The following is a 27,282-nucleotide window of genomic DNA, read 5'->3' as shown; positions in this document are numbered from 1 at the left end:
CATCAAAAGGTGGTGTTGGACAGAAAATCATTGCTCCAGGGCCGCGAGAACTGCTCGTGAGGTGGCATCTTCAGCGACCCAGGTCTTGATTCTCTCAACCACATCTGCCACGAGTTTTGCATAGGTCTCTGACTCATTAAACATCGACGTGTGTGCCGTAACCTCATCTATTCCTCCCATGTATACTCTAATCCATGTTGGGTCTCGCTTGCGTGTGTTTGCATCTATAGCCGGGAGAGCACAAAACTTGCGATCTTTTTGCGCTTTTCCGTTTTCTTGTGTGGCACTGGAGGCTTTCTGTTCTTGCTGCAGTTGCCTCTCATATTCTTCTGGGGTTTTTGTGGATGTTAATTCTGGCTGTTGCTTTTGCTGCTGGTTTTCTTGCTCCTTGATGGCCTTCGACGCCTGTCCCTGCTGCTTGCGCTCGTGTTTCCGCAGTAGCTTTTCGCGTTCTTCGACGGATTTGTTTCGGTCTCGCACTGCCCTTTCATATGCCTGAACTTGCCGTTCATGCTCTTTTTGAACCACTTTGAGGGTATCCTTGTCGCGGTATTGACTGGGGTCGAATTCCGCTGGTCGCTCCGGCAATGCTGCAAGAGGTGGCAACCCGAGTTCGAGAGATAAGACTTCTACTGAGCCTCGACTGTCGTTGAAAAGATCCGGTGTTGAGGTGAGCTCGCTCGTTTTTGAGACAGAAAAACTAGCTGGTGGGTCAGGATCGATCTTGAGCTCGGCCACATCTTTCGAAATAACCTCGCCACCACGATGTTCTTCTAGAGAGAGACGCGGGCTCGAAACGGTCGAGGGACGAAGACTTTCCCCAGACGATCTTCGTGTAGACATATCCTGAAGTTCTGTTGTGGGAGGTTCCAGTAACACTCGCTCTTTGCTGGGAGAAGGTGACCTCTCTCTGATGGGCCCAGTACTTGCTGAATAGTAATTGACAAACCTCACGCGCTTCATCAACTTCCCTTCAGGTGACCTTGGATCCAATGTCTCGTCAACGTCCTCTAGGGCACGGATTGCGCTATATCGCCTCTTCAAGCCAGGATAGTCTGCAAGGCAACCACCAAATTCGAGATGAGAAGAAAGATAATCTCCAGCCGCTTTCGCCAGCTCTCCGCAATGCTTGTTCCAGAAGTACCAGGCCCTTCGCAACTTGCCCGTCCTGTTGGCCAGGTGAACGTCGTTGGAATACGCCGGATTGTACGTTGGATCTTCTGAGGTTGATGGAACGTCTGAAAATGGACTTGGATTGGGAAGTTGAGCCTCTGGCAACTGAGGAGGAGTCCGAAACAGGCTGGCAATACCAGTCCCCACTACTCCAGGATGCATACCCAGGAATGGTGTATCAAAGGCCATGAGTCCAAGAATACGATGTTGGAGTAGATTCTTATTCCCTGGAGGGAAATGGGAGGGTATCAAGGTCACTTCGGCAGCAAGGATACCACCTAAGCTGTGGCCGACCAATATAACATCCGTCGTACTTGATTCGCGAGGTGCTAACCAGTTGCTGAAATCATCTCGGGCAAAGGAAATATTCTTGCGCGACTTATACCGAGGGTAGATCTTGGTATAGACAACGTGTGTTTCTGCCACGGCCGAAGTCAAGAGACCGTGAACATGAGCCGGGAAACTCTTGAAGCTGGTTTCGGTGCCGAGAAAGCCATGAATGTAGACAACGAGCAATTCCCGGCGGCCGTCATCAGGAGGTTTAACAGGTTGCAACGACTGAGTTGATGAAGTTCGCGGGTCATGTAGCCCGCCGAGATAGACAGATGAGTGGGGATTTGTTGAGGGCGAGAGGTAGCTGGCATGGCCGTTAGATGAGGCCGAAGGCGTTCTGGGAGGAAGAGGAGGTTTCGACTGAGCTGCCATCGTGGCAGGATGTCTGAAGAGAGAGAATCACCATGACGGAAACAGGCAGAAATGCCTGGTGTGGTTTACATGGGTGATAGCATGGTTTCTATGTCTCAGGGTGATTCCTGTATGGCTGATGGCCTTCCTCTTCAGTCGTTGGTGTTGCGGGTCTTGGTCTGGAACAAGGCGACGTCATGGCGCATGCGCCTTTATTTCACAAAATGCCAAAGTACCAGCATCATCAATAAACAAGGCTCGACTACCCACGCTGGGTCCAGCTTTGATCGAGCATCTGAGAGCACCATGGCTCCACAAGTCGAAATCTCCATTCCTAATACCACGATATCCGGCAGCGGAAAACCCTATACCATCTACAACATCACGCTCCGCTTACCCTTACGGTCCTTCACAGTCCAGAAGCGCTACTCCGACTTCCTCGTCCTGCACAATGGGTTGACGGACCAGGTCGGTTCACCGCCGCCTTGCATCTTGCCTGCAAAATCATGGTTTCAGCGAACTGTGTCCAATCCACAGCTGACGGAAGAACGACGGCGGGGGTTAGAGACATATCTTAAGACCATCAATGAAATTGACGACTCGAGGTGGCGCTCGACAAGTGTGTGGAGGGCCTTTCTCAACCTCCCATCCTCCTTCGCGAATCAGACGTCAAGTAAGGCGGGCGCCCTACACTCTATCATATCCGGTCCTGGTGGAGGAGGCGCTCCGATCACAGATCCTGTTATCTGGCTTGATGTTCATCGTGACCTGAAGGCTCAGCTACAAGACGCGCGTCTGAACCTGACAAATCGCGACCAAGCATCCACGCCCCAGAAGCAACACGAAGCAAGTGCGGCTGCAAAGAGCCATCTAGTCAAGGCAGGGTCGTTGATCGCTGCTCTAGAGGAAGGTCTAGCCAATATACAAAATGCTACAGATGGAGGATGGGGCGGACAAAAGCTCGGAGAGGGTGAAATCCGCAGGAGAAAAGATTTGATCGCCTCAGCCAAAAAGGACAAAGATGGCCTCGAGAACCTGCTTAACGCCATGGCCACCAAATCCAAACTCGATAGCGCAGTTGCTTCCATGCAAGAAACCCAACATCTTATTGGCAACGGGAACAAGCCCAAAGTTGGCGGTGGCAGAGTGCTCGGCAAAGAGACTGCTGAGACGCGGGAACTTGACAATCAAGGCGTCCTCCAACTCCAGAAGCAAAAGATGGCTGACCAAGACCTTGACGTAGAAGAATTGCGCAAGATTGTGCAGCGACAAAAGGAGTTGGGAATTGCCATCAACCAGGAGTTGGAGGTGCAAAACGAGATGTTAAGGATGGTAGATGAGGACGTTGACCGCGTACATGGAAAGATTCAGATTGCGAAGCGGAGGATTGGGAAGATATCATGAAACATCGCCATCATCAACTTCCTCCCCTAAGAGGTTTATTCGTCGTAGCATCCATCACTCCTGGTATCTGGTACGCAAAACAACAAAGCTTTCGGAAACCACCCTCATCCCATAATTCCGTGCGCCCAACTCATCCTTGGGGCTTAGGTACCTTGATCAGAAACTCGTCTGCCTCCGACGCATCAACGCTCGATCGCTCATCCTCATCTTTGCTAATCAATCCGAGCTTGCTCTTTCGAATCGCCCACCACAACTCGCGTCTATTCCCACCCAGCTGCTCATCGAAGATCTTGTGCTTGAGCTCACGCACAACGGTGTTGTACAACATCGGCTCTTCGAATCCGAGCAACTCCTGCCTCATCTCGCCCAAACCGGCCACGATGCGCGGGTAGTTCTGACCGCCAAAGTCGCTTCTCGCCAAATTTTCCAGGATCTTTTGCATCTGGCTCACCGCATCCTTTACGATTTCCATGTCGTCTGTCGAATCCAACAGCTGTTTGAATTCTGGGATCGCATTGTTCGCCGAAATTCGGACTTTGCCGTGCTCGGTGGATGGCCGTGTCTTGCGGAACAAGTCCTCCACATTGAGTCCCGACAAAGGCTTTTCTGCCTCTCTATCTCGATACCGCCTTCTCCCCTTTACTTTGCTGGGCACTTTCTTCACATCTGCTGCTTCAATCAGCTGTTGAAGTGCTCCTCTACTCCGTTCTCGCAGCTCTAGAGGCTGTTCTTGGAGTGAGTCGAATGCTTCTGGTCTTTTCGGGAGCTCGTCCTTCTTCTCGGGATCGGAACTGTGCACGGCACGGTACTTGATCGCACCTTCGATCGTGTGTAGGAGAGGGGAGAATGTGTCATCGATGGCCATTACTTCCTCGCCATCGCCTCCAACTAGACTCATGCTGTCGACAAAATCACTCATGCTCTGCAATAGTGCTTCTGAAGGAAGGTTACGATGTTCAGTCAGTGACTTTCCAGAGACAGTGAGGACTTTGTCTAGAGGCGGAAAGCGGTACGATCGGACGTCCTCTGCAAAGGGAAGAATGTTTTCGATGAGGCACTCGAAGTCTGCTTCAACGAGCGGTGACAAGAGCGTGACGATTGGCTCCACCATATCTTTCTTGACAAGGCGGCCGATGGCTACGGATCCGAGTTCGTAGAGGGAGTGAATCAAGGAGGAGAGAGCCAGTGCGGCCTTGTCGTTGCCTTTTTGCGCAACGATCATATTGGTGTTATCCATGAGCATGTATCGCTCCACATTTTCTGCAGGAATGAAACCCAGAATATCGTATGTCATTTCTGTCTCCAATTTGGTGATATTTTGCTCCGACTCTGAGATGGGTACCGCGGTTCGCCCGTACTCATACCCTCTCGCGAGTTCTTCGCGATTTATAACCTTGGACCCGCCGTCGTACTCTTCACCCTTGACTCTGTATTTGTACAGGTTGTGGACGTTGCTGAAACTCTCCGCGTCGTCGTCCTCTGCGCTGGAAGGCTTTACGACATATGCGCTCGCTGTGGGAGGCCTCCTAACAGACGTCTTAAAATACCGTTCAACATCAATTGCCAAGGCCGTATCATACTGTGTCGGATCACCAAGTTTCAGTTGACCCTTGTATGTGGGCGTTGGTCGCACTGGCTTAATTTGTGGTCGAGAAAGCTCGTCGATAGCCTCCTGCATTGTTCCCAGCATACCTCCACTGAGGTCGGCCAGCTTTTGCAGAATCTTTTCATTCTTCTTCTTGAGGTCTGGTTTGCCTTCCTCCTTGAATCCGTATTCTGGGTCATCGAAGTCGACGCCGAGGACCACCAATTCGATATTGTTGCTCTTGAATTGTTCCGCGGTGCTTTCAATGTCATCGTCGTCAATAGGGCTCCCCGTTGCATTTGTGACCACGACAATCTTTTTCTTATACTTTAGATGTTTGCAATGTCTCATCATCATATCGACGGCAATAATGATGGCGGAGAGAACGTCCCGATCGTCTGTGCCACTGGGTTTAAGAACCTTGGGCAAGTTCTGCAATTCAGCCAGAAGGATCTGAGCAACCGGCTGTAGCACACTGATGTGCCTGTAGCTGGAATCTCCTTGCATTTCGTTGTCGGTGTCATCGGTACCGAGTCCGACGACCCCAATCTGGAGCGTCTTGCGACCAGTAAAGACCACGTTGGTGATTTTGTCATAAACCCATTGTAGAGCCCATTCGAGATCGCTCTGGTCCCGGCCATTATGTTTCTTGCCCATCGACCGGGCCAGGTCGATGATGTATATCGTCACTTCCTTCTCCATCCTGGCTAGGGTGTCCTTGACGCAGGCTTAGATCCCATCGGATAATTATATGCGCGAGCCGAATTAAGGGACGTGGAGGAAGGCTGTGCGACGACCAGGCGAGGTGAGGACAAGAGGAATATTGTACAAGCTGACCTCGACAGCAAAGGGACAGAAGTAGCTTGTGAATCGACTGCGGATTTGCTGCTATGCGTTGGTTGGTGGTGGACTTTTGTTCAAAGCGGGGAAGCAGGCAGCGGTACACGAACATCTCGCGTCCTCACGTGTAGAAAGGACCGCGGATCCACGAGTTTATGCCACGGAATTGCTTTCCGGGACCACATGCACTAAAGGCTCATTTCACCCCGTCACCACCGTTGATTAGATCTCTCCAGCATGAACGACCTCCTCTGATTATTGTTATCTCAAGTGAACTGCGCCAGAATCTTATCTCGCTATGCCAGAAACATCAATCTTCTACTCAGCAGCGCCCTACCACATCATTAGGTGAGCTCCATACCTGTAACAATGATTCTGATTTCAGTCCGGACTAATCATGTGCATTCACAAAGCTATGGGGTGCTTCTGGGTACGACGACTTTCCAATCTTTTGTCGGAGGCATCGTAGCCTTTAAATCGCTTCCTCGACCTCAGTTTGCAACCCTCCAGCAAGCGACGTTTCCTATATACTTCGCCATGCAGACCGCCTTGCCTGTGGCCCTCGCACTGACGTTCCCTTCTGAGAGGACCGCGATCGGAACGAACCCGGGTAGCATACCGGGCGTGCTGCATCCAGACAACAGGGTGCAGGTACTTACCCCTCTGGTGACAATGCTTGTCTCGGGACTGGCGAACCTAGTGTACCTCGGCCCTGCAACGACCAAATGTATGCGCGAGAGGAAACATCAGGAGACGAGAGATGGGAAAAAGAGCTCCGATCCCCCGCCGCATAGCAAAGAGATGCAAGCACTCAACAAAAGGTTTGAGGCGCTACATGGTACGTCCTCTTTGGTGAATTTGATGTCATGGGTTGCTATGGTCTGCTACGGCTTCTATCTAGGCCAAAGGATTGCTTGAAAATGCCCTACCTACCCGATAGAGGCCATTTCATGCCATCTCCAGATGTTCTCTTTCAGGCGCCTTGCCAATAGCTTCCGCAGTCGTTGCTTTCTCCGCCTGCCTAGACTTGACCCTTTGAACCCCAATATCCTTCAGGCTGCGCCCTTCTTGTCGGAGCCTCTCAAGTTCATTGGCTTGGTGTGCATACTCTGCTCTTTCAGCCTCGCTCATTTCAGGTCCCAAGAACAGGAAGAGAATTTGATATGCCCACACTGCACCCATGAAGATGCCAATCACCTTTCCGTAGTCGAAGCGCTTCTCTCCGTTATGCGGTGGAAGTGGGAACCGTTCCCCGATAACTGCTTGAATGGTCGCGGATGCCGATGAGGCCAGGTTGCCCAGTTGATAGGTCAACCCAACTGCTGTCGTTCGAAGGGCCTCTGGGACAACCTCCATCAAGTGGATGGGTATAACCCCCCAAGCTCCTCCCACGAAAAATTGCAACGCGAATGCTGAGGCCACCAGACTCATGTTGTGTGGAATAATGTAGGCTGGTACAAGTGCTCCACCGCATACGCAGGCGACGAGCATTGTCAATCTTCTGCCGAAGAATGTGCTCACATAGCCAAGGGTAGTGCCACCGATAAGAGCTCCCAGTTGACCAATGCAGCTAATGACGGTCACGTCGGTCGGGCCCAGGAGAACTTGATTCTTCAGGAAGGTCGGGTAGAAGTCCTGGCTGATTTGTCTCGTGAGCATTCTTCCGGTCGTTTCTCAGGGACAACAGGATAGCAGCTCACCTTCCGTGGCTGCATGAATTGAAACCAGTCATCAAGACAACCAAATACACCTTCATATCAATGTCAGCACACTCAATGTAGGTCCACTTCAGGGTCGGCAACAACCGCCGAAATGGCCAGGTACAAGCTTACAAAGAGGATCCAGTTCTGTTTGATAGCTACCCAGGAGTCTCTGGCCCATGCTTTGAGAGCGGCAGACTTGACATGGGGGTGATCGCCTCTTTGTTTGTCTGCAATGAGCTGTGCTTCTCGCTCGGCGGCCATTACCTGAAACATGTTTGTCTCGGGAAGCGACCAACGGAAAGCGATGATGAGCACTGGAGGGGCAGCTCCAAACCAGAACAGCGATCGCCAGCCGTGGGAGGTAGTGGGAACAAGCTGCATGTGATCAGTAGCAGCCAAGCAACAAAAGCCGAGTCGATAACTTACAGCACGATAGAAGATAGAAGCAAGCAGATAGCCTGTTGCATAACCTTGCTCAAACAAACCCGACAAGAGTCCACGAGCGTCATAGGGCAAGTCCTCGAGAGCTGTGGCTGCAGCAGGGCCAAAAAGACCTGGCACAAGTTAGACTGCGCGATTGTTCCTTCAGGCAACAACCAATCTCACCGCCCATAGCAATACCATATAACGACCGGACCCCGAGGAACTGAGGGAGCGTGTTGCAAAATCCTGACGCCAGCTCCAAGACAATGAAAAGAGCCAGGTTGACGATCATAGGCCATTTGCGACCATATCGGTCTGATACAAATCCAAATATCAACGCACCTACGCTGCGCAGCATGAGCGTCAATGTCAAGCCCTGTTGATACGTCAAATTTGGTTCAGCATGCAAAGATTCAAGGGCACGCACCCACGAGACCGCCGAGTTCTCCACGCCAAAGTCTTTTGCGATTTCAGTGATGGTAAGGGAAACAGTAAAGAAGTCGAATGCGTCCCAGGTCCATCCGAGGAAGCCTGCCCAAAACATTAGCCATTGGTGCTTGTCGAGCTCCCTGAGGATGTGATATGGGTTCCGCAGTCGAGTCCGAGGAGGCTTGAGGCTGGTCGGTCGAGTGAGGAAGTAGCGGGCGATCTGTCTGGGTGAGTAAAACCACCCTGCTGCCATATGATTGTACATCTTGGAAGTCACAGGTCAATCAACAACGAGTGAGCGGGACAGAGAGAATTGGACAAGAGGCACAGAATGAAGGGTCCTGGTCGGAGATATCGACCTCAAATACCTCTCCAAGACCTACCAAATGGCCGTGTCATGCCGGCCTTCCTTCCTGTTCATGATAGAAAGGAATTTGTGTCGTCCAAGAACGCGGTTGTTGCAATGATGATGTTCCATAGGGTCGCTTACAGCATGATCGTCGATTGATGCTCGGGACTCGAGAAACACCTGCATTGCAGGGATCTGAATAGCACGCTGTCGAAGACCATCACGTCCTGCTCGTCAGTGACCATGATTTAACTGGTCTGGTCGATCAGATAACGTCTGTACCAACCATAGTTGCTGGGTCATGCTTCCGTCTTGGCTGTCGGCGCCACTGATCCAAGCCAAGGAGAATTTCCACTCAAGAACTGAAGCCAATGCTACCAAGCTGTGGGATAGCCTGTCTTCAAGCCTCAAATGGGCCGAAATCCCCGCATTTCTGAGGTAGCAGCGCAGATGCCTAGAAGAGACACCACAGCCGTCGCAAAATCGGGTACACTGTCGTTCGGCATTGCTCTGAGAGGTCAACAACAGTCAAGACATCTTGACGAAGACCGGTTTGACCACCGAGGTCCCCGGAGAAGTAACCAAAACCATCGGAATCTCGCTCTTGGTGCCCGGCGTTTTGAAAAAAAGCCAATCTTTGGCTTGCCTCTTCACAGCCATTGTGAACCTGATACTCGTACAGGCCAATCAGACAGTAATTGCTTTCTCGGTACGTCTTTGTCAACCAAGTGAGACCTGTGACCAACCACAACGATAACACTTGTTCGAGCACGACTTCCAAGTTACACCCAAGGAACATTTAGCTTATCTTTGTTGCTCCCTCGGACTGGCACATCCTATTCGGCACATCTCCTGCAACCCTCAGGGTCTTTGCACGTGTAATCTGAATGTGGCCCAAGAATGCTAGGCGAGAACGTGTGAGGGGGAGATTTGCCGGTTGAAAACTAACAACGGACTCTGGAATGTCCAACTTGGATTCGAGCACTCCTGGCATTTCGGAGGACTTGAACGAACTGGTTCTGATTGGCGTAGGGGGAAAGACACAGTGCGAGACATGGTACTCGTAAGTTCAACAATCTTCTGGCGCCGGGTCAGAAACGGAGACATAGTCGCAACGCGAAGTGGGAATTATTGAATCCTTCCTTGGCTCGGCTCGGAGAAGAAATGCAAAGAGTGGTACTTGTAGGTCGAGGAAGCGCAATCAGATCCTAAGCGCCACAGAGAGGAGGAAGGAACAAGCATGATCTGGCAGGACTCTCTTTGTGGAATCTGCGTTCGACATCATAGAAAAGTCGGACCTGCCTCGATCTGCCTCTGGTCAGCTTCTGAATGAATGAATGTATAATGGCACAAAGAGTTGGATGGGTGCTCTATCAGGCTGGTAGATCTGCACGGTTGCGAGGAATTCAGTCTTTTGTACAGAGGTCAAGCGACTAGGCATGCTCATTCGTCGGCATATTTCTGATCGTTGTAGTTTGGCCCCTGCGGCTCTTTTGATGAGTATATCTCGTGTCACGTTAAGGTAATGAGGTAATAACATGGTTGCTGTGGATTGGGTTGGGATCCAAGACTGCGTTCGGTTCGGTTCGAAAAATTCCCCGTCCGGAAATTGATATTCCATCGTCACCATCGTGTCCTTCCTCAACACCCGCTCGCTGTCAATGTCGTCCCTGGTAGTTCGTCTTCTCCCTTCTGGCAACGGGAATTCTTCTCTTTCTGGTGACTGAATAACTCCCGATACGGTGACTCGGAGGGTACTTTGCACAAAATCGGAATTGAAACGTTGGCCATTGTTGGCGAATGGTTTTAGTGCTTACTTCGACCTCCTCAGTTCAATCGCTAGGTTTCAAGTCTGGGTCGAGTTTGACGCTTTCTAGCATGAATATGTGGTGTGCAGAGCGCCACATGGGATCCTCTCGCCTGGTGAGGCTGATGGTGCTTCTGCTTTTCGAGGACTGGCCCCTCGTGGCGCATCCATCTACAATGTCGCAATTGAACGGGCCATTCAAGGAGCTGACACATTTCCAGGTGAGCAAGCTTGCTGACCGACGTTCATATAGTGATCTAGCCACCTCCATTTGTGACGACCCCCTGCTTCAGACTCGCATGCCTCGCTCGCGGAGCATAATTCGGGAAGGCTGCCAGAGGCATATACTCTGAACTTTCCTGCTCCGCTGTGTGGCGAGTCGCTATTCTTCAACACAATCATTCTACGAGGTCACTCGTTCTTTTCACATTTCACAATGGCTCACATAGGCGCAGGTCGCCGAGCCTCTCGTTCTTTGTATGGAAAGCTTTTCAACGGGGATCCAGAACCGGCAGGCCTTGGTTCCCAACAATCCCTCGATCCCATCATCCCGGCCGCGAAAAGAAGCTACACTGTCGAGAGTCTGTCTAGCCCGCAGGAGAGATATGTCGAATATGAGAAGATCGAGTTAGACAATATCCCTACTCCTAACCCTGCCGTGACGTTCGGTCAGTCACTCGAGGGGCCTAAAGAGGCTATCCGCAGAGGATTTTGGGCAAACTGTCATAAATTGCTTCCGCATTGGGTTGCCAGTGCGGTCACTTTGGCGGTTGCACAGTTGAGCTTCCGCAATCGCTACTGGATGGATTTGATGGATCCAAATTTCGAAATCCTACCTGGCATCACCCAGGGCGGCGCCTTGAACGCCCTCCAGCTGGCAGCAAAACTCCACGAATTGGTCCTGGTTGCCTCATTGGGAACGATTGTCATGCATGTCGCCCAAGCGCACTTGATTGGGAATCATGGACTTCCTCTGGGCATGCTCGCCAATAGTTTTGCCATCGGCTCCGGAGATTATCTACGGACAAAAGGCTTCTGGTCTTCGATATGGACCGGCAAAGCACACTACTGGCGTTTCTGGTTGCTCTCGCTGTTTGCTACCATCCTGGCGACGTTGGCTGGTCCGTCTTCTGCCATTGCTGTCATCCCATCTCTCAACTGGTTCAGCATCAGCACGCCTTTCATCAATGATGTGTTCCCGTTCTACGTTTTCAATCAGAGCACTGTTTTATGGCCAACGGATGTGACCCGCGACAGCGCGACAGCTCCCAATTCAGGAATCGACTGCGTCAGTGCTACCGTATCGACCACCCTTCAGGACTTTTGCCCAGCTGGAGGCTTTAGAGATACCTATAGTTGGGCGGGCAATCTGTTGTTCACCAATTCCAGCTCAGGGACCAACATCAGCTTCCCTGATGCCCGTGGAGATACTCGAAGAGTCTTGTCAGCGCAGAGCTGTGCCAGCGACTTTGACGGTCGAGCATCTGCCGTGTCGTTGAACAGCTTCATCTCGGGAGCGTTGACGGCGTATTGGACGTTTGCTCGGAACAACTGGGAGGGCCTCGCTCTTTTCAGTGCGCAGCCTAGGCTCACCCTCCCTGGGCCCATCTATGCACCCAGAGTCGAAGTCATGTGCAATGGGTTCAACTACGACAGTGTCTCGGAGGCCGAAGCTCGGACCCATGTCAACTTTCCCAGTTTCACTCCAGACAAGCAGCTTCCGAGCCAGGACTACATCTTACCGTACCACAGCACGCTCAACGACACGACATTCGACTGGGTCCCTATGCCAGTGGGTGCCGACAATCCGGCAATTGGGGCGGCGATCAGAGTGCCCGTGGAATACATCAATGTGGACGATAAAAACCAGACTGTGAAGCAGGGAACAGAAATCCATGCATGTAGCATATATGCCCAATGGATCCCCGTCGACGTCTTCTACGAACCGCGGACTAGCGACCAGGTTACATTCAACGTCAAAGGAAAACTGACCGACACTTGCCTTTTTCTGCCTCATGAGAGAGGCGAGGCCGATCAACCAATCAAGAACATGACCATCGACATGGGCTTTGCCAACGCCATTAATCAGAACATTACTTTCGTTGCGGGGCCCACTCCAGCCCTTCTAGCCATGCTCCAGCAAGCGGTCATGCAAGACACCCAAGTTACGGGTGAGGTGCTAAACAGTTTCTCATCGCCATTTGTCGGAAGTTCTGAGACGGGCAAACATGTGAATATCACGACTGCAGAGGTCCGGCAGAATCGAGCCACCATGATATCCACCCTCTTGGCCGGCGTCGTTACCGACGGTTTGGCCCGCATTGCTGGCAACGGACTATACCCATACTCAGCGCCCATGTTCTTGACCGACCAGACCAAGGATGGAAGTCTTGTAGGCAGGTTCCCGGTCAGCACTGCACAAGGCGGTGAAGACACCGTTTTAAACTCCACCGCCGCCGATGTCCAAAACTGGCTTCGTATTGACCCCATATTTGAGCGCTACGGGTACGGCTATCGTTGGGAAGGCTCAAAGACCGTACAATTCGGAATCATTGTCCTTTTGATTCATTCCGCTATTGCCGCCGCCCATGCGCTGTTCCTCATCTACAAGGTTGTTATCCGAAATGAGGGACTCGTGGCCTCCTGGACCACGGTTGCAGAGCTGATAGCGCTTGCAATAAACTCTACCCCGTCGTTGAGGTTGCAGGACACTTGTGCCGGTGTTTCAGCTGCGAAAACATGGAGGCAGGTCGTCACTGTGAGAGAAACGTACCCAGGTCATCTGGAGATGGTCGTCGGTTCTGACGACAAGGCCAAGTACCCGCAAGCACAGGCAGGACGGGTGTACGGATACCTTACCGAAGAAGAAGCTATTGTTGAGAAAAAGAGAGCTTGAACAGAGCCCATGCGGCTGTTGGAGCAGCGAGGTGTGATGCAGGGAGCAGGATATGCGTTATGCCAAGGGTTACGATCATTTCCGAAGATATGGCGACCTCCAGTCCTTTTGTAGTTGCTCTCGGCTGTATTGTTTCGTGTTTGATAACTGGGACAGCTGTTCTAAAATAAATCCCTCAATCTGAGCGCCTTTGCATCATTAGAGTGTCGTTTGCTCAACTCACATCACATCATTCTTGGATTCCTCCTGCGCGGAGAACTAGGAACAGCCTCCTCAGTCCTGGCGGCAAATTGGAAGTCGGTTTCTCCTCAAGATGCGAGGTCCGTACTCGGTGAAGTGTGCTTTCTCACGAGCCAGCCCTGTGAAATGCATATATTGGCGTACTCCTGTCAAGCATGACCCAGAGCGTATCTCGCATCTCGAGGAATGCAACCCGAACGAGTCTAGTGGCTTTCCATTGATCTTGCCTGATTGGTGTCCCCTGGCATACATTAACACTGCTTCTCGGATCGAACTTGGGGGCCACAACAGGTCGAGGGGTGCTGTACCGAGTAGAGCGCGATTCCAGGCACCTTTATTCGAGATGATCCATGCAGGAACTGACACTCAAGCTCGGGAGGCCTGAGAGTGATGCGGCTGAGCGAGACGGGATCGAGAGGCGCGATTGGTCCATGTGCCTATGACTTCCCAGGCTGTTTCCTGAACTGCAGGCTTCGGTGTATGCTCTGAACGAAATATTTGAAATTGGATGCTGAAGAGGCAGAGCATCGCCCAGTGTTTCAGATCTTGGCTGGCAGATAGTGATGGGAGGAGACCTATAAAGGTCTGAGTTTGCGCACTTCTCTTCTTCATATCCATCAACATTGACACTTTGATCTCGAGTAATTCCATATATTTCCTCATTGTTTTTGCTCTTCAGAGAAAGATCATCATTGATTCATCCAGCACCTTGAATATGGCCTCCTTCTTCAACCTCTTCAAGAAGCGGAAAGCACCGCTCGCTTGCGTAATGTCCATCGACCAAGGCCACACTCATACACAGGCCTGCTACGTGGACATCATGCCTCTTTCGGTCGTGGAGCTCTTTCAGTCTCAAGGGTGTGCATCTTGCCCACCAGCCATTCCGCTTATTCAAGACGCCACCAACAACCCGAACCTCCTGCTTCTCACATACGACGTGACGTATTGGAACCCGTCAAGCAAGTGGGAGGACACCTTCGGCTCGACACAGTGGGACGCGCGACAACGTCAGTACTTGACTAGATGGGGAAGAAGCAGCCTCTTCACGCCACAGATCGTCGTCGACGGCGTTTCTGACGGAATCGGTGCAACAAAGGACAACGTCAACCAGGTCGTCATGAAAGCCATGGAACTGCGAAATGGCATGGCTTGGGCTCTTGGTATTGACAGGGTTGGAAACGACCTGAGGCTCGCGTCAGAGGTATCGGAGGCGGATATGGTGTACGATGTGTTGATAGTCGTGTACGATCCCGTGGAGCAGATTGTCAAGCCTCGCTCTGGCCCGAACAAGTCCAAGAAGATCCCTCATCGCAACATCGTCAGGGAACTGATGAAGATAGGAGAGTGGAATGGCGGCATTGCAAGAGTTGCATTGCCCAACTGGAAGAAGGACGGATATGAAAGGGTTGCCCTGGTGCAGGCAGGCCTGGGAGGTCCGATCATTGCTGCATTGAAACTGTAGGCGTTAAATGCTGTCTGCAAGTGATGGCACTTGTTGATAGTCGTTTCTAGATGCTCGAACACAGGGTGCAGAAAGTTCATTGGAGACGGAAAACAGTGCATAAAGCCCTTTGGCCTCTATAAACACTTGTACCTGGTTAGCATGAATTTGCTCATAGCGAGGAGGTGTATACGTGGGAGATGTCGAGGCAGAAGGATGACTGTGCCCGAAAGCAGTCATGGCTGTTCACACAGTTTTGGCCAAAATGGGTGAATCCCCAACAAAAGGAGGACATATGGAATGGGTCACGAAGATCCCGTCGACCTAGTTGGAGAGACCAGGTACGTTGGATACAGAGCTCACTGTTTCAATTCCATCTCCCTTCCACACAAGAAATCTGTGTTGCCAAGCTGCCGGCTACGAAGGACGGATCGGTCCCCAAGTTGGCCCCTGGTCGCCCTGCCTGGACAGGAAGGTCAGGAGGGCGATTCACAAGGACAAGTCCCAAGCGTGATGTGATGTGCAGCTACGAGTCAAGGGCCGTGCCGGCCGAGAATAATGGCTCCCAGCGGCGCCCACCGCTACCAGAACCGCAAGGAAGGAAGCGAACCGAGCCTAGAGAGCAAATAGCTAAGCCTAGCCCAAGGGATCCCTCGCGGAAAAATCGACACCCATGCCACCGGTCATCTTTGTTTTGTTTTTCCCAAATCATCGGCTGAGCAGGCAAGCAGGTTATGTCGCGTACATCTGGGACCAAATACTACTACTCGGTATGTCCGTAGGTACTTCAGCGAGGTGTCATGGTCGGAAAAGGGCGCAGGACACTGGACAGGACGCGTTTTGGCCTCTTGGACGTGCTCGTCTCCTATCGGGTCACTGGTCCATCTTCTTGTCTTCTGACCTCTGGCCTCTGACCTTTGACCTCAGGCCTCATTTGCTCCATTTGCCCAAGTGTTTTTCGACGTTCGAGGGTCGCGGGTCGCGGGTCGTGGGTTTCGCGAAGCTCGCTGGCCGCTTCAGACAAAGACGCCAAAGCCACCAAAGTACCATAGCTACCAGCCACTCTTGCGGTCTGGATTCGGCGACGGGGGAGCAACTGGAGACTCGGATTCTGAGGCGGAAAAGAATCGATTCGGGCCTAATCAGGAGAAGTCAAGCAGAGAGCAAAAAGCTGAAGCGACCTAAAAGGTGGTCGCATGAAAGGTGACCGTTGGGCGGAGTCAGTTGCAGCCAGTCTCGTGGCGTGGGAGCAAGCAAACTTCGTGCATGCTGCACGCACCGCGACTCCGGCCACTGTTACTGGCACTGGGGGACCATGGCTGCCCAAAAAACGAAGCAGACCAAACGGCAGGTCAAGGAAAGGGAACAAAGGGGAAAAAGAGGCACAAGCCCCGAACTGCCTGTTGCTTGGAGAATTGACAGAGCATCCAATCCACACCCTGGCTCTCTCTCGTCCGCCCAACCATGGCTCCGAGGGCTTCCTCGTCTCCTCGTGTCTTGTTTGTCTGGCCTCCTCGCTGCTTTTTGCAACCTTGGTTCTCTGTCTCGGTGTCGAATGGCAAAAAAGGGCCCTTGGGAAAAGGGCCAATTCAGGCTTGGGTCCTTTGCCGGAGTCACTCTTCCTCTCTCTCGCTCTCTCGCTCTTCTCTCTCCACCCAGGAATTCCTCCTTTAGCTGATGTCCCCCCTCCCTCCTCGGTCCAGTTCCAACTACTCGCTCCTCTCACACCTCCCTTGCCTCTCACATCACCCCGTCCCAGACCCGTCCAGAGACCGGAAAACGGGGCATTGACAGTTCCTCGTCAGGTTCCATGTTTCTGATCTTGGATCCCTGCCCCGCTGCCTCTTCCCTTCCTGGTATTGTATTGTACCGGCCCAAGTGTGGTGCTTGTCCTGCTCGCAATACATAGTACTAAACCCACGGCCTCTCCCTCGTCTCTTCCCCATCTCTGAACATCTGACATCCTCTTTGATCTTGAACTTCTGCAATCATCAATATGCTCATTGCCGCTGGCACTCTTATGCGCTGTTGAAGACTTTACACTTTTGTGGTGTCGAGAAAACCCAACAACCCTCCCACCAAGAAGCCTTTCCCCACCTTTTCACTCACCGCCACTTAATCCATCCATCTTATCGGCACAGCAACAAAACAAATTTATTATCGTCGATTCCTATTTCTGTCGGACCTATGGCGATGCAATATCGGCCCCAAACTTACTATCCTTATGGACAACCTCAGTGGCCTGAGGACGTCAAACCCGCTCTCACCGAAGACGATTCCTCCTCGATTCTCGACGACAAGGTCTTTGAATCCTCTACCCCCGCCGATATGACGGCTACCGATGCCTCTGACAATCGACGTGCCTCAATTACAAAGCTGGAGGAGGATTATCCTGCATCGGCCCATGTCTGGCAGGAGAGACCTCATGGTGTCATGGGACCTACCCGCCATTACTCGCAATCCTCGCTCCCAATGTCGAATCCCAATGGCCAATTTTTCAGTCAGATGAACACTGCAAACTGCGGTCCCGGCTTCATGCAAAACCAACAGTGGGCATTGTCGGCGCGGTCTGAGGCCAGCACTCCTACTCCCTTCTTCGGTCCGGTCCAAGAGCCCTTTGAGCAGCAGGTTCAGTATCCCGGCGGACCTGTCACCTTCTCGGGTTTCTCCCAGCAAGACCCCGCCTCGGCCGTTTCCATGTCGCCGCAGTCTAGCCAAGGCGGTTGGGCTTCGACAACTTCGTCGGATGCTGCCGAGACAAGCCGCATTCTACGGCACAGATACAGACCTGCGTCCCCACTACTAGTGTTGAGGTCCGATGGTATCAGGAAGAAGAATGCCAAATTCGAGATCCCTCCCGAGCGAAACATCAACACCATTGATGCCTTGATCAATCAGGCCACAAACGAAGACGAGAAAAAGGAGTTGAAACAGCAGAAACGATTACTGCGAAACCGACAGGCAGCGTATGTATAACTCCGACCTCTTGTTCATGGATGTCTGCTAACTAACCGTCTTTGCACAGACTTGATTCTCGCATGCGCAAAAAGCAAAACGCCGAAAAGTTGGAGGCGGACAAGAAACTTCTGATCAGCCAGAAGAATGAACTCGAGGAAGCCCTCGGCCAATTTGAAAGCGTTCTCAGCCATGAAAGACAACAGTGGATACTTGAACGTCAACGCCTCGAGGAGTGCATTGCCGAGATGAAATATCAGAACGAGGAGCTCATTCGGACGTCGACTCTGGAGACCGGCGAGCTTCGGCGGATGAACACCATTTTGAGGGACACCGTCAGGGAACTGGAACGCAATCAACATGCTCGTGCCTTCTGCTCCAACGCATCCGACGCCTTCTCCAACGACTTCTCGAATTTCAAGGATCTCGGCCTGGAGGACCAATGGAACGATGAATTTGTCCTGATGAGCAGCGAAGACTTGAAGATGGAAGAATCAGAGTCGTTGCAACGACAGGCTACTCCAAGACCCAATACTTCCTCAACTCAACCAAACACTTCCACGAAGTCCGATGTCAAGGTCGACGCCGCTTTCAGCTGGGAGACGTTCTACATGTGCTTACTCTCTGGTGCCTTCATCATGTCGCAAGCCGGCTCCAGGGCAGCGAGTGCCGCATCTTCGGTCGCGGTTGTTGCACCCAATATGCCCGCCATGTCCGACACATATCGCGCTGAAGCCGGCAACGTCCTTCAGGCCGTGCTTGCTTCGAGCCCGGAGGTAACCCACGAGGTTCTTCCTAGCCGGCCCGCTCCTTCGCTAGACAGCAACGGTTTTCCCCACGCACTTTCGGATGTGTCTGGGATGACCCCTCAACCTTCTGACACTCCACTCGGCAATCTCCACGCCTCGCTCACCGCCCCATCTCGTCACCAACAAACTGCAGCTGCATTCTCCCTCTCGGCCGCTTCATACAACCACATTAGTAGTCCTGACTGCGCTTTCGACGACGACGATGTGGTCGAAGTCAAGCCAACCCGAATGCAGCAGTTGTTCGCAGATATGCAAGCTCAAAGGGATGGCCTCGAGAAAATGAGTGGTATTAGTGGGAAAGCCCGCGAACGGAGTGTGCTCCTCGAACGAGTCCCCGAGAAAGTCCTTCGAGACTTCCGCGAACTGATTGCCAGGGTCGAGTGATGAAGCCTGCCACACCAGTGCTCCTTGATCCTTGGACGAGCAAATTTGTTCAAATCCGACAATGCCCTTTTCCTTTCTGCAAGGGTATTCGGAGTGGTGGAGGGATCCCTTTTGTTTTTCTTTTTTGTTACATTCTCCCTTTTGAAGCTACATTCTCTTTTCAGACGGGCAGGTCTGATTAACCAAACCTACGAAAGCGAAAGACTCATATGCTTCAGGGCACAATTTCCTTATCTCTTTTACACTTAGGGATTTCCTGGAATTTGATCAGGATATGAAATCAGTTGATACGATAGGACACGACATGATTGATTATGATGACCCAGAACTTTTAACGGCCTATGACATGAAAACTCTTTTTCTCTTTTGTTTCTGCACTTATTATTTCGGAGGGGAATTGGAAAGGGAAGGGAGGGGAAGGGGTGCACATAGCATGACAACTCGGAAGATCTAGGGATGGAAGCTGGGGAGCAGGAGAGCAACGACACGAAACCGAGAGGTCAGGGTATTATCAGAAAGACAATCAGACACCGGAGGGCTTTTATTATTGGACAGATACTCTCCCACGAGAGCAAATGAAGGGATAGGGACCGAGCATAGGGGAACGAATGACCACAAATCTGGATGAATAGGAGGGGCCAGGGAGGGATGGCCAGGTCGGTCGATGGACAGGATGAACTCGAGGGCAAATCCAGAGCCCCCGCTACGATGTTACGACCAAAACAGTCGACGTACAGTTTTATAACGCCTTTTTTTCCCTCATGTAGCACCGTCTGAAGAGAACATGCCTCGGGCCGGGAAAAAGACACAGGAAATGAAATGGGCTGCCGAGCACCACATGTCCCGAGCATATGAGATAGAGGCGATGAGATATTTTGAAAATTGGGGGGGCAAATGAAACCCAACAACTTCACGAGCTCTTTGCTTCTGGATTCTGTTTGGTATCTCCTGGGGATCCTGGGGATCAGGCCATCTGCTCTTGGGATTCCACGTCTATCAGCTTCGATAAGGTGGCCCAGTGGCCAGACAGGTGCAAAAGGTTCCGAAAGGACCCAAACCCACAGGGCAGCCATCCATCCGTGTGAGCGAGCAAGCATTCTGTTCTATCACGGGCATGTGCTTTTTGCTTTGTCTTGCTTTCCTCTGCTCTGGCTCTGAATTGCCTTGCTTTTGACGTCTGTCGTTTCACCGAGCTCACTCGCTTCGAGCTTGACCACCCATGATCAACCAAGTCAACGGGTACAACGGGTAACCCCCCTTCCATCGGTGATGGCCGTCGTCAACGTCAATGGTCCGCGGTCTGACCAAGGAAAAGGCAATATCAATGGGACCTTTGGCATGCTGAACCGCGCGGCCAGAACAAACCTTTGTGATCAGATGTCCATCCCCGGACTAAGGGACGAGAAGGGATGCAGTTCCCTCCCAGGCCCCTGCATCATGCAGGCACGGCCCTCATCCATCTCCACAACGACTAACCAACGACACGACCTAGATATCCAAGAATGGGCCACAGCGCTGTCGATAGCTACCCTTTTGCCTGGGCGTTTCACGGGTTGAATCCTTTCTGAAGTTAGATATCAACAAACTGGGAATAGTAGAGCAACGTAAGAGTGTCCCTCGATCTGGTTGCCTGGGCAGACCCCGTGGATGCGCGAGGGGCGCAATACCAGGGCGGACAGGGCCCCAAGGGGCCAGTCGTGGATAAGGTCGTTATTCAATTTGCCTATCTTTCGTCGGGTTCATCGGCTCCCTCGTCGTAATTTTGAGTCATATCGCGGTGTTTGCTTGTCTCTGGATCGAGAGATGACCGGACCATCGTTCCACAGTGACCTCGGCATGCTACTGAGGACGGTGCAAAGCCACGGTCTCATTTTGGTGGATCATATTTCTCCTTCCAAATCCTGATAATCACAAACACCAACATGTCAGCACACAGTCACGCATCACCGCTCTTTGTCCGGATCACAAATGAAACATCTAACGTTCTCCATGAGGTCAGGAGCCGGTCGGTTCAAACCCTTGGATTGTTGCGCCTCGTCGAGCACTGCGGCCCAGCCACCTCGCCCTTGGGAGTTGGAGTGTCCAACACGAACCACTGCGCAGGCAAGCTGGGTTGGTAGTGGAGGCCCAGGTCGCCAAACAGGTCACATCAGTTGTCTCCAAAGTTTGACCGCCAATCAGGCACATCTTGGCATTGGGATACAGGACACCGCCGGAATTTCGACCCAATTCGTGTGAAAATGCGCAGAGCGAGTGTGATTAAAGGGCTGGGTGAGGGACAAGGTGATCGGGTGATAGGCAGTTCTGGGACAAAATGACAGGAGACCATGACTTACCAGGAATTTCCCAATGTCTTTGCACCATTCTTTTCGGCCAATCTTAGAAGTTGCGCTGCTTTAAACTATGTCGCAAGCCCCATGTGTCAGTAGCCATATATTTCTCCGAGTGAAACATTGACCGTGATTCGCGGAGTTCAGCATGACTTGAGGCTAATGCAAGGTACGGGGACAAGAGGTTTAGAGCTGGCCGCTGAGTGGGTGAGTGGCTTCTGCATTGCTGCCCAAAGTGAAGCTGCCATTGAGAGGGAGCCGTATTGGGGTATTTCGCGTATTTGGGGGCCGTAGGACGCCCAAGTTTGTGTCAGAAGGGCCGCATCCGAGTAATAGCATTCCCGATATGGGTCAGACTGCGTTACACCCGAACCTCATGGTCGGAAGCCATTCGGGGGCGGATGAGGCTCAGCTGAGTTGGCTGGCTGGCCTGGTGCTGCTGCTGCTTATCACGTGTCGAGAGGAAAGGGGGCAGGGGTGTAAGTGCTGATGGATGGACAAAGATATCAAAGGCACACGCGGTAGTTGGGCTGCCAAAGCAACAGGTTTCCAGGGCGAGGAAAAAAGACACAGAAACTCACCTTGTCCTTTTTCCCTCCAAATCCTTCAAGGTAGCACCAAGCAGCTTCGTTCATGGCATCTGTATCTCCTAAATTTGCCGCTGTCTCGTAATATTGCCTTGCTGCAACCTTGTCGACCGGAACCCCCCAGCCATGTCTGAAGCAGTTTGCCAACTCGAAGATTGCTAGCACAAGTTCTCCTTTGGCAGCGCCTCCCTTTTTCATTCCAGCCTTCAGAGCATCGGACTCGATGGTGGCCGAGTTGGACGCTGCTGCCGACAGGTAGGAAACTGCCTTTGCGGGATCGGGTTCACACCCCCATCCATGGCGAAGAGACAGTCCATACAAGACCTGGGATAAGACGTTTCCAGACTCTGCAAGTTGGTGGAACATTTGGGTTGCCTCCCTGAGATCACCAGACTCGTGGAGTTGAATCGCCTTCTGGATGTCAATGTCACTCTCTGGGTCGTTGATGCTTCGAGGGCGGGATGAAGGTGGACCTGGGGGTCCCAAGCTGAGAGACTCTAGATCGCCTGTCAAAGCATGAGCCGGCATGGCGGGACTTTTGCTGGCTAGAATGGTAGCACGTTCCTCCCACTTGGCCTCCGTCTCTTGACGATCACCAGATTCAGAATATGCATCAACAATGTCAGGAAGGTCAGAAGGCAGATTGACAGAGCTGGTGCTCGCGGAATGGTCCCTGTTCAGATGCAGCCGCTCAGACAGTCGTCGATGTTCCTTCTTTTCTTTGTCTGGGGAGGACAAGTCGGCAGCACCGGGACTCTGGCTTTTTCGAAATCGGCCAAATGAGCGTCTCGAGGGAGAAGGACTCTTTGGTTCACCAACCGCAGCGAAGTACCGATCGTTCTCAAACCCAGGTGGATTGATATATTCTTCTGTGTGTGTGTCGGTACGGACGAAGGTGAATTGGTTCGCCTGAGGCAGAGGGGCGCCATGGAGGCCGGCATCGTCATCGATCTTGTCCTTCTTCTTGAGCAAGTCTTTCAGAGGCATTGTAGGGGCTAGCGGTGAATCCTGTGGTGAGGATGTCTCGGTGTATGATAGAACAGACACAATTTGTGGGGTGATTTGGTGGGCTTCGAGAAAGAGAAAAAGTGGTCAGGAGATGCTGCGATATTGACAGTACCTCTTAATATGTGTGCAGGACTTCGACATGAGGAAACGAGGGACTCGACTTGCAAGCGACTGTGTTGCGGCTGTGCGAGCGGTTACTGGCGAACTGGGGTCTGTGGTGAGAGGGTGAGATTGAGATTGGCAGCGATGGTTGGTGTCTTGGAAGGGGAGATTTGACGGCGTGTCTTGACGATGGGCGGTGCACGGGGGCCTAAACGAGCAACTCTGGGTGGCTTGACAGATACCGAGTCCCTCGTACTGTGTACATCCTCGGTGCCTACAGCAGCATTCAAGCACTCATAGATGCAGATTTTGTGCCTTGTACATGATCATTCCATCTCCTCTCTACGCATTTTGATTCCTTGGCTTCGCAAGAGGCTACGCACCTACGCTTCCATCTCTCATTCCCCTTAAACCATTATTTGTGCCACCAACACACAGGGCTTAGGGTCCCTTCGCAGGGATGAAACAGGTGGCTCAAAGCAGTCAAGTGAGGGGCAATAGGATGCGCAGCCTGCTAAAGAGAGATTGGCGACCTTGAATACTACTGGCGATCTAGGAACCTAACCTTCACCACATTCCTCCGCCATCCTCGCATCGCTTCCTTTTCCATCCCTCGCCTTGATTGTCGTTGCACTTCAATCTCATCAGCTCTCGTCCCAACCTGGCCATGGAGGTTCTAGGTTTGCCCAGGGAAATCCTCGCACACATCCTCTCATATCTCCCCCCTGCGGTCATCGCCAGCTTTGGCCGAACTTGCAAGGCTGCGCATGACTTTGTTCGTCCCCAAAACCAGCTTCTCTGGAGATCGGCCTTTTTGCATGTCTTTGACGATCCCAATGATGCTTGGTCCATGATGCCCAATCCAACGCCCTTGGCAGCAGAGCGCGAGTGGGATTGGCATCGCGAACTCTCTACTAGGTTGATGGCTTTACGAAGTGTCCAGTCCAAATGGTGTGGTCTTGACAGTCGTGCTGAAACCTATCTTAATGCGCTGCTCGACATCCTCGACACGGCCAAATTTGCACCCAATCCTCGTGACATTGCTAACGGCCAAATTCCCAAGGAGGACGACCGGACAACCTCGTTGAACCTTCAAATCCTCTCCGGTCTGACTCCCTACCGGGACGGCATCGAGAGTCTCATCCACGATGTAGGGACGCGGAGGACGCCTCAAGGCGCCAGATCCGATGAGCGCCTGTTGGGCACGACACTGCGTTTCACCAGAAGCATGACCGCAAGCGAGAATGACAAGAATCGACCGGAGTCCGCCTGCAGACTCCATGTAGCTTATGGTCTCACCACTCGCGAGCGCATCGAGCACAGGGCTAGAGGTGCAGCGAGGCGGAAAGTGTACAATTGGAGCTTGAGTGGGCCGGACAATGATTACGGTCCCTTTTACAGGGACGGCAGTGGGAAGGTCGACTGGGCTCTGCTCGAGGCTGTCTTCAGCGTCATCAGCCGCAATTTTTCCATGTGCGTCGAAGGCCGCATCGCGATGCCCCAAGGTTTCTGCTTTTCCCTCCCTCACCGCACACTGCCCGATCCCACGATCCCCAATGACTGGGCGCGCGTCACTGGGGCATGGTTAGGGACGTACTCTTGGCTCGACTACTCTGATCTTGTCACGTTCAACGCCTGGACTAGTGATCATCCCGGTCGACCAACCCTGGACGATGAGCCTGAAGACTGTGGCGATCTGATGAAGCTCGAACTCAAGCTCGATGACACAGTTGCCTCTGATTCGCGTCTAATGACGTCCCTTCCCGTGTGTACTGACCTACCCGTGTTATACTTTTCTGGCCTTTCACGTGGCCATGCTGGCATGCACCGGCCGGTCATTGGGGTAAGAGGTTGCGCAAGCCTTGTCCCAGGCGGACGAGAGGTAAGATGGAGATACATCATCAATTACGGCGGCCAAGACCAGTGGCAGTTGGAAGGCGTCCAGCCAGGAGGCGTGAGATCCGGAGGTGTGTTTGGGCTGTGGACACAATGCGACCATGAGGAGAACGGTCCAGTTGGGCCATTTTGCTATTTCCCGATGGAGCTTTGCAAGCCGACCAGCGTCGTTTTGGCAACTTGATGTGCGACGTATGAGTGAGAGGAACTACAGCATCACTGCTGGGAGGTTGTGTGTTTGCATCGCCCAAGTCGCAGTCCTATTCGCAACGCTATCCTTCTAGACGTGGTCCCGGGAGACCCGGGTATGTCTACCGACATCAGTTCCGGGACAATCACAGCAAATAGAGTCACCTTTCGCCCTACTTCAATGATCTCGATATCGAACGCTTACATTTGAAACCGCCCGTTCCTTCTGGGGGACCAGCATCCCTTGAATGTTTCCGCCCCCCATACCACTTTATGGCTTCGTTGACGACACAACAGGAAGCAAGATGGCGCGCTAAAACAGCAAGTTTGTGCGGATCTGGCCATCGGACTTCTTTCTGGCTATCTCATGCCATGAGTACTTCAGGGCACGTGTGACCTCTTCAACATACAAAAGCTCCTGACTTTGTCGATGGTAAGCTGCATGTCCGGAAAGAAATTCCTTCTTAAGAAGGATGCCTGTGCGATGAAATTGCCACGTCGTGCTCCCCCGATAGTTTTTGAGGTGTGGGACTCCAGCTTTGCACGGGGCGATATCACCATCATCATTTGGAAATGGATGAGGACTGTGTTCTTCCTGGCCGCCATGTGGAAGTCCAGTGCCTGATTTCGTCTTGGCGTGTAATATCAACTCTTAGGAGATCCGGACATTCACGTCGCTCTCCTGCTCAGAATGGTCAGTGGGTTCGACCTGCCCGTGTCAGTGCTAGGCGGAGATGAGTCGAACAGAGGTGCCGTGCTATTGATGCAGCCGTCACTACTACAAATCGAAACTTGATCAAAGGAACGCCCACAGGCCGAGGCGCGAGAAAAGTCACAGACGATTCGCAGGATGCTCGGCCACCGGCAACTGCACTCACTCGACAAACGCCTCCTGGGGTATCTCCGCCCAGAATTTAACACGAAGTCATATCCGAATGAATATATAGAGGATCCTGTGAAAGCCGCTCTCTCGATGCGGTCAGCCAGTCCATGCCTTTTTCTTCTTCCGGCCTTTTGCATCTCATGCTTTGGTGACAATGGTCGATTGCTGGACACCGAGCGAGCTCGAGCTCTTGCTCCCCTATCCTTTGACCACAAAAGATTGAGACGAAAGGACGAAAAAGCATGTTGAATTCTAGATAGCCACACTGGGCCAATTTTGTGATTTTCCCACGAGGTAGGGAGCAAGAGTTGTCAAATTAAGAAAAGAAAAGAAAAGAAAAGATCACCGCTGCTGCGCTGATACGGTACTCCAAGCATCCCATGGGCAGGGAAGGGGGAAAGATGATCTCAATCGGGGGTTTCCTTCGAGGGAACCATATGCTCCTGCTCGAGCTCGGCCTCGGCCTCGGCCTCTCTCGTGCATGTGTCACTTGTGCCCCTGTACGGCCGCCACTGTACATAACATAAAACGTGACTATAATATAATATATAGACCTATCCACCGGCAGGATTCGACGTGATGTGGACGATCAAGATAGGCCGTCGAGTCGAGACCGAGTCTTGAGACATGAGGACGGGATTGGGCATTGGAACAGAAATGTGCAAGGATAAGGATAAGGGTAAGGGCAAGCTCACTGACCCACTGGGGGAAATATGAGGGAAAGCTACAGAAGTCGTACGAGTCGCACGACTCGCACGAGCCGCGGACGACAGGAGTAAGACAAAGACCAAGCATGACCAAGCAGGAGGAAGATAGTCTACCATATCCGTGATCACCAATGGCCTCAGTGGTGGCGGCGGCGGGAGAAGCAGCAGCAGAAGCACTCGCGCCGTTAACGAAAAGTAGCCATACTATCAGTCGGATATACTACATACAGACCGGCCTGTTGGCAGTTTCATCCTATAATATCTACGGTATGTAAATGGGGACAGCAAAACAAAGCGAAAAGGGCAAGAAAAGGGGACTAAAACTTGACATCGATGCTATTGGCAGCATGGACTAGAGACTATCGACTAGGTATCGATTGTTAATCCTCCTTCTAGCAGTAGATTGGACTGAACCGCAGAAACTGCCTGGTTGCCCAAACTGCTCTCGCTCTCTTCTA

The 27,282-nt window shown here is 52.2% G+C and overlaps 9 protein-coding genes across 9 annotated transcripts; 5 read left to right on the top strand and 4 right to left on the bottom strand.

The window, feature by feature from the left end:
• Positions 1-27: 27 nt before the first annotated feature.
• Positions 28-1,878, bottom strand: AYO20_08508 (hypothetical protein; the record flags this gene model as incomplete). Its single annotated transcript, XM_022646784.1, has 1 exon — positions 28-1,878. The coding sequence occupies one exon, from the start codon at positions 1,876-1,878 to the stop codon at positions 28-30; it is 1,851 nt and encodes a 616-aa protein (XP_022497228.1).
• A 285-nt stretch (positions 1,879-2,163) lies between these two features.
• Positions 2,164-3,261, top strand: AYO20_08507 (hypothetical protein; the record flags this gene model as incomplete). Its single annotated transcript, XM_022646783.1, has 1 exon — positions 2,164-3,261. One exon carries the CDS (start codon positions 2,164-2,166, stop codon positions 3,259-3,261), a length of 1,098 nt encoding a protein of 365 aa, XP_022497227.1.
• Positions 3,262-3,391: 130 nt separating this feature from the next.
• On the bottom strand, positions 3,392-5,548 carry AYO20_08506 (hypothetical protein; the record flags this gene model as incomplete). The annotated part of the gene is made up of 1 exon (XM_022646782.1): positions 3,392-5,548. One exon carries the CDS (start codon positions 5,546-5,548, stop codon positions 3,392-3,394), a length of 2,157 nt encoding a protein of 718 aa, XP_022497226.1.
• A 1,086-nt stretch (positions 5,549-6,634) lies between these two features.
• On the bottom strand, positions 6,635-8,506 carry AYO20_08505 (hypothetical protein; the record flags this gene model as incomplete). The annotated part of the gene is made up of 6 exons (XM_022646781.1): positions 6,635-7,325; positions 7,387-7,436; positions 7,519-7,764; positions 7,816-7,943; positions 7,996-8,188; positions 8,240-8,506. The coding sequence occupies 6 exons, from the start codon at positions 8,504-8,506 to the stop codon at positions 6,635-6,637; spliced, it is 1,575 nt and encodes a 524-aa protein (XP_022497225.1).
• A 2,327-nt stretch (positions 8,507-10,833) lies between these two features.
• AYO20_08504 (hypothetical protein) lies at positions 10,834-13,293 on the top strand (the record flags this gene model as incomplete). Its single annotated transcript, XM_022646780.1, has 1 exon — positions 10,834-13,293. One exon carries the CDS (start codon positions 10,834-10,836, stop codon positions 13,291-13,293), a length of 2,460 nt encoding a protein of 819 aa, XP_022497224.1.
• Positions 13,294-14,248: 955 nt separating this feature from the next.
• Positions 14,249-14,995, top strand: AYO20_08503 (hypothetical protein; the record flags this gene model as incomplete). Its single annotated transcript, XM_022646779.1, has 1 exon — positions 14,249-14,995. The coding sequence occupies one exon, from the start codon at positions 14,249-14,251 to the stop codon at positions 14,993-14,995; it is 747 nt and encodes a 248-aa protein (XP_022497223.1).
• Positions 14,996-17,161: 2,166 nt separating this feature from the next.
• AYO20_08502 (hypothetical protein) lies at positions 17,162-19,122 on the top strand (the record flags this gene model as incomplete). The annotated part of the gene is made up of 2 exons (XM_022646778.1): positions 17,162-17,940; positions 18,000-19,122. 2 exons carry the CDS (start codon positions 17,162-17,164, stop codon positions 19,120-19,122), a joined length of 1,902 nt encoding a protein of 633 aa, XP_022497222.1.
• Positions 19,123-21,958: 2,836 nt separating this feature from the next.
• On the bottom strand, positions 21,959-23,026 carry AYO20_08501 (hypothetical protein; the record flags this gene model as incomplete). Its single annotated transcript, XM_022646777.1, has 2 exons — positions 21,959-21,982; positions 22,034-23,026. The coding sequence occupies 2 exons, from the start codon at positions 23,024-23,026 to the stop codon at positions 21,959-21,961; spliced, it is 1,017 nt and encodes a 338-aa protein (XP_022497221.1).
• A 790-nt stretch (positions 23,027-23,816) lies between these two features.
• Positions 23,817-25,229, top strand: AYO20_08500 (hypothetical protein; the record flags this gene model as incomplete). The annotated part of the gene is made up of 1 exon (XM_022646776.1): positions 23,817-25,229. The coding sequence occupies one exon, from the start codon at positions 23,817-23,819 to the stop codon at positions 25,227-25,229; it is 1,413 nt and encodes a 470-aa protein (XP_022497220.1).
• Positions 25,230-27,282: the final 2,053 nt, after the last annotated feature.

This window comes from Fonsecaea nubica, assembly GCF_001646965.1.
Source record: "Fonsecaea nubica strain CBS 269.64 chromosome Unknown Scaff68, whole genome shotgun sequence".
NCBI lineage: Eukaryota > Fungi > Ascomycota > Eurotiomycetes > Chaetothyriales > Herpotrichiellaceae > Fonsecaea > Fonsecaea nubica.
This window is presented reverse-complemented; position numbering and strand designations above follow the sequence as displayed.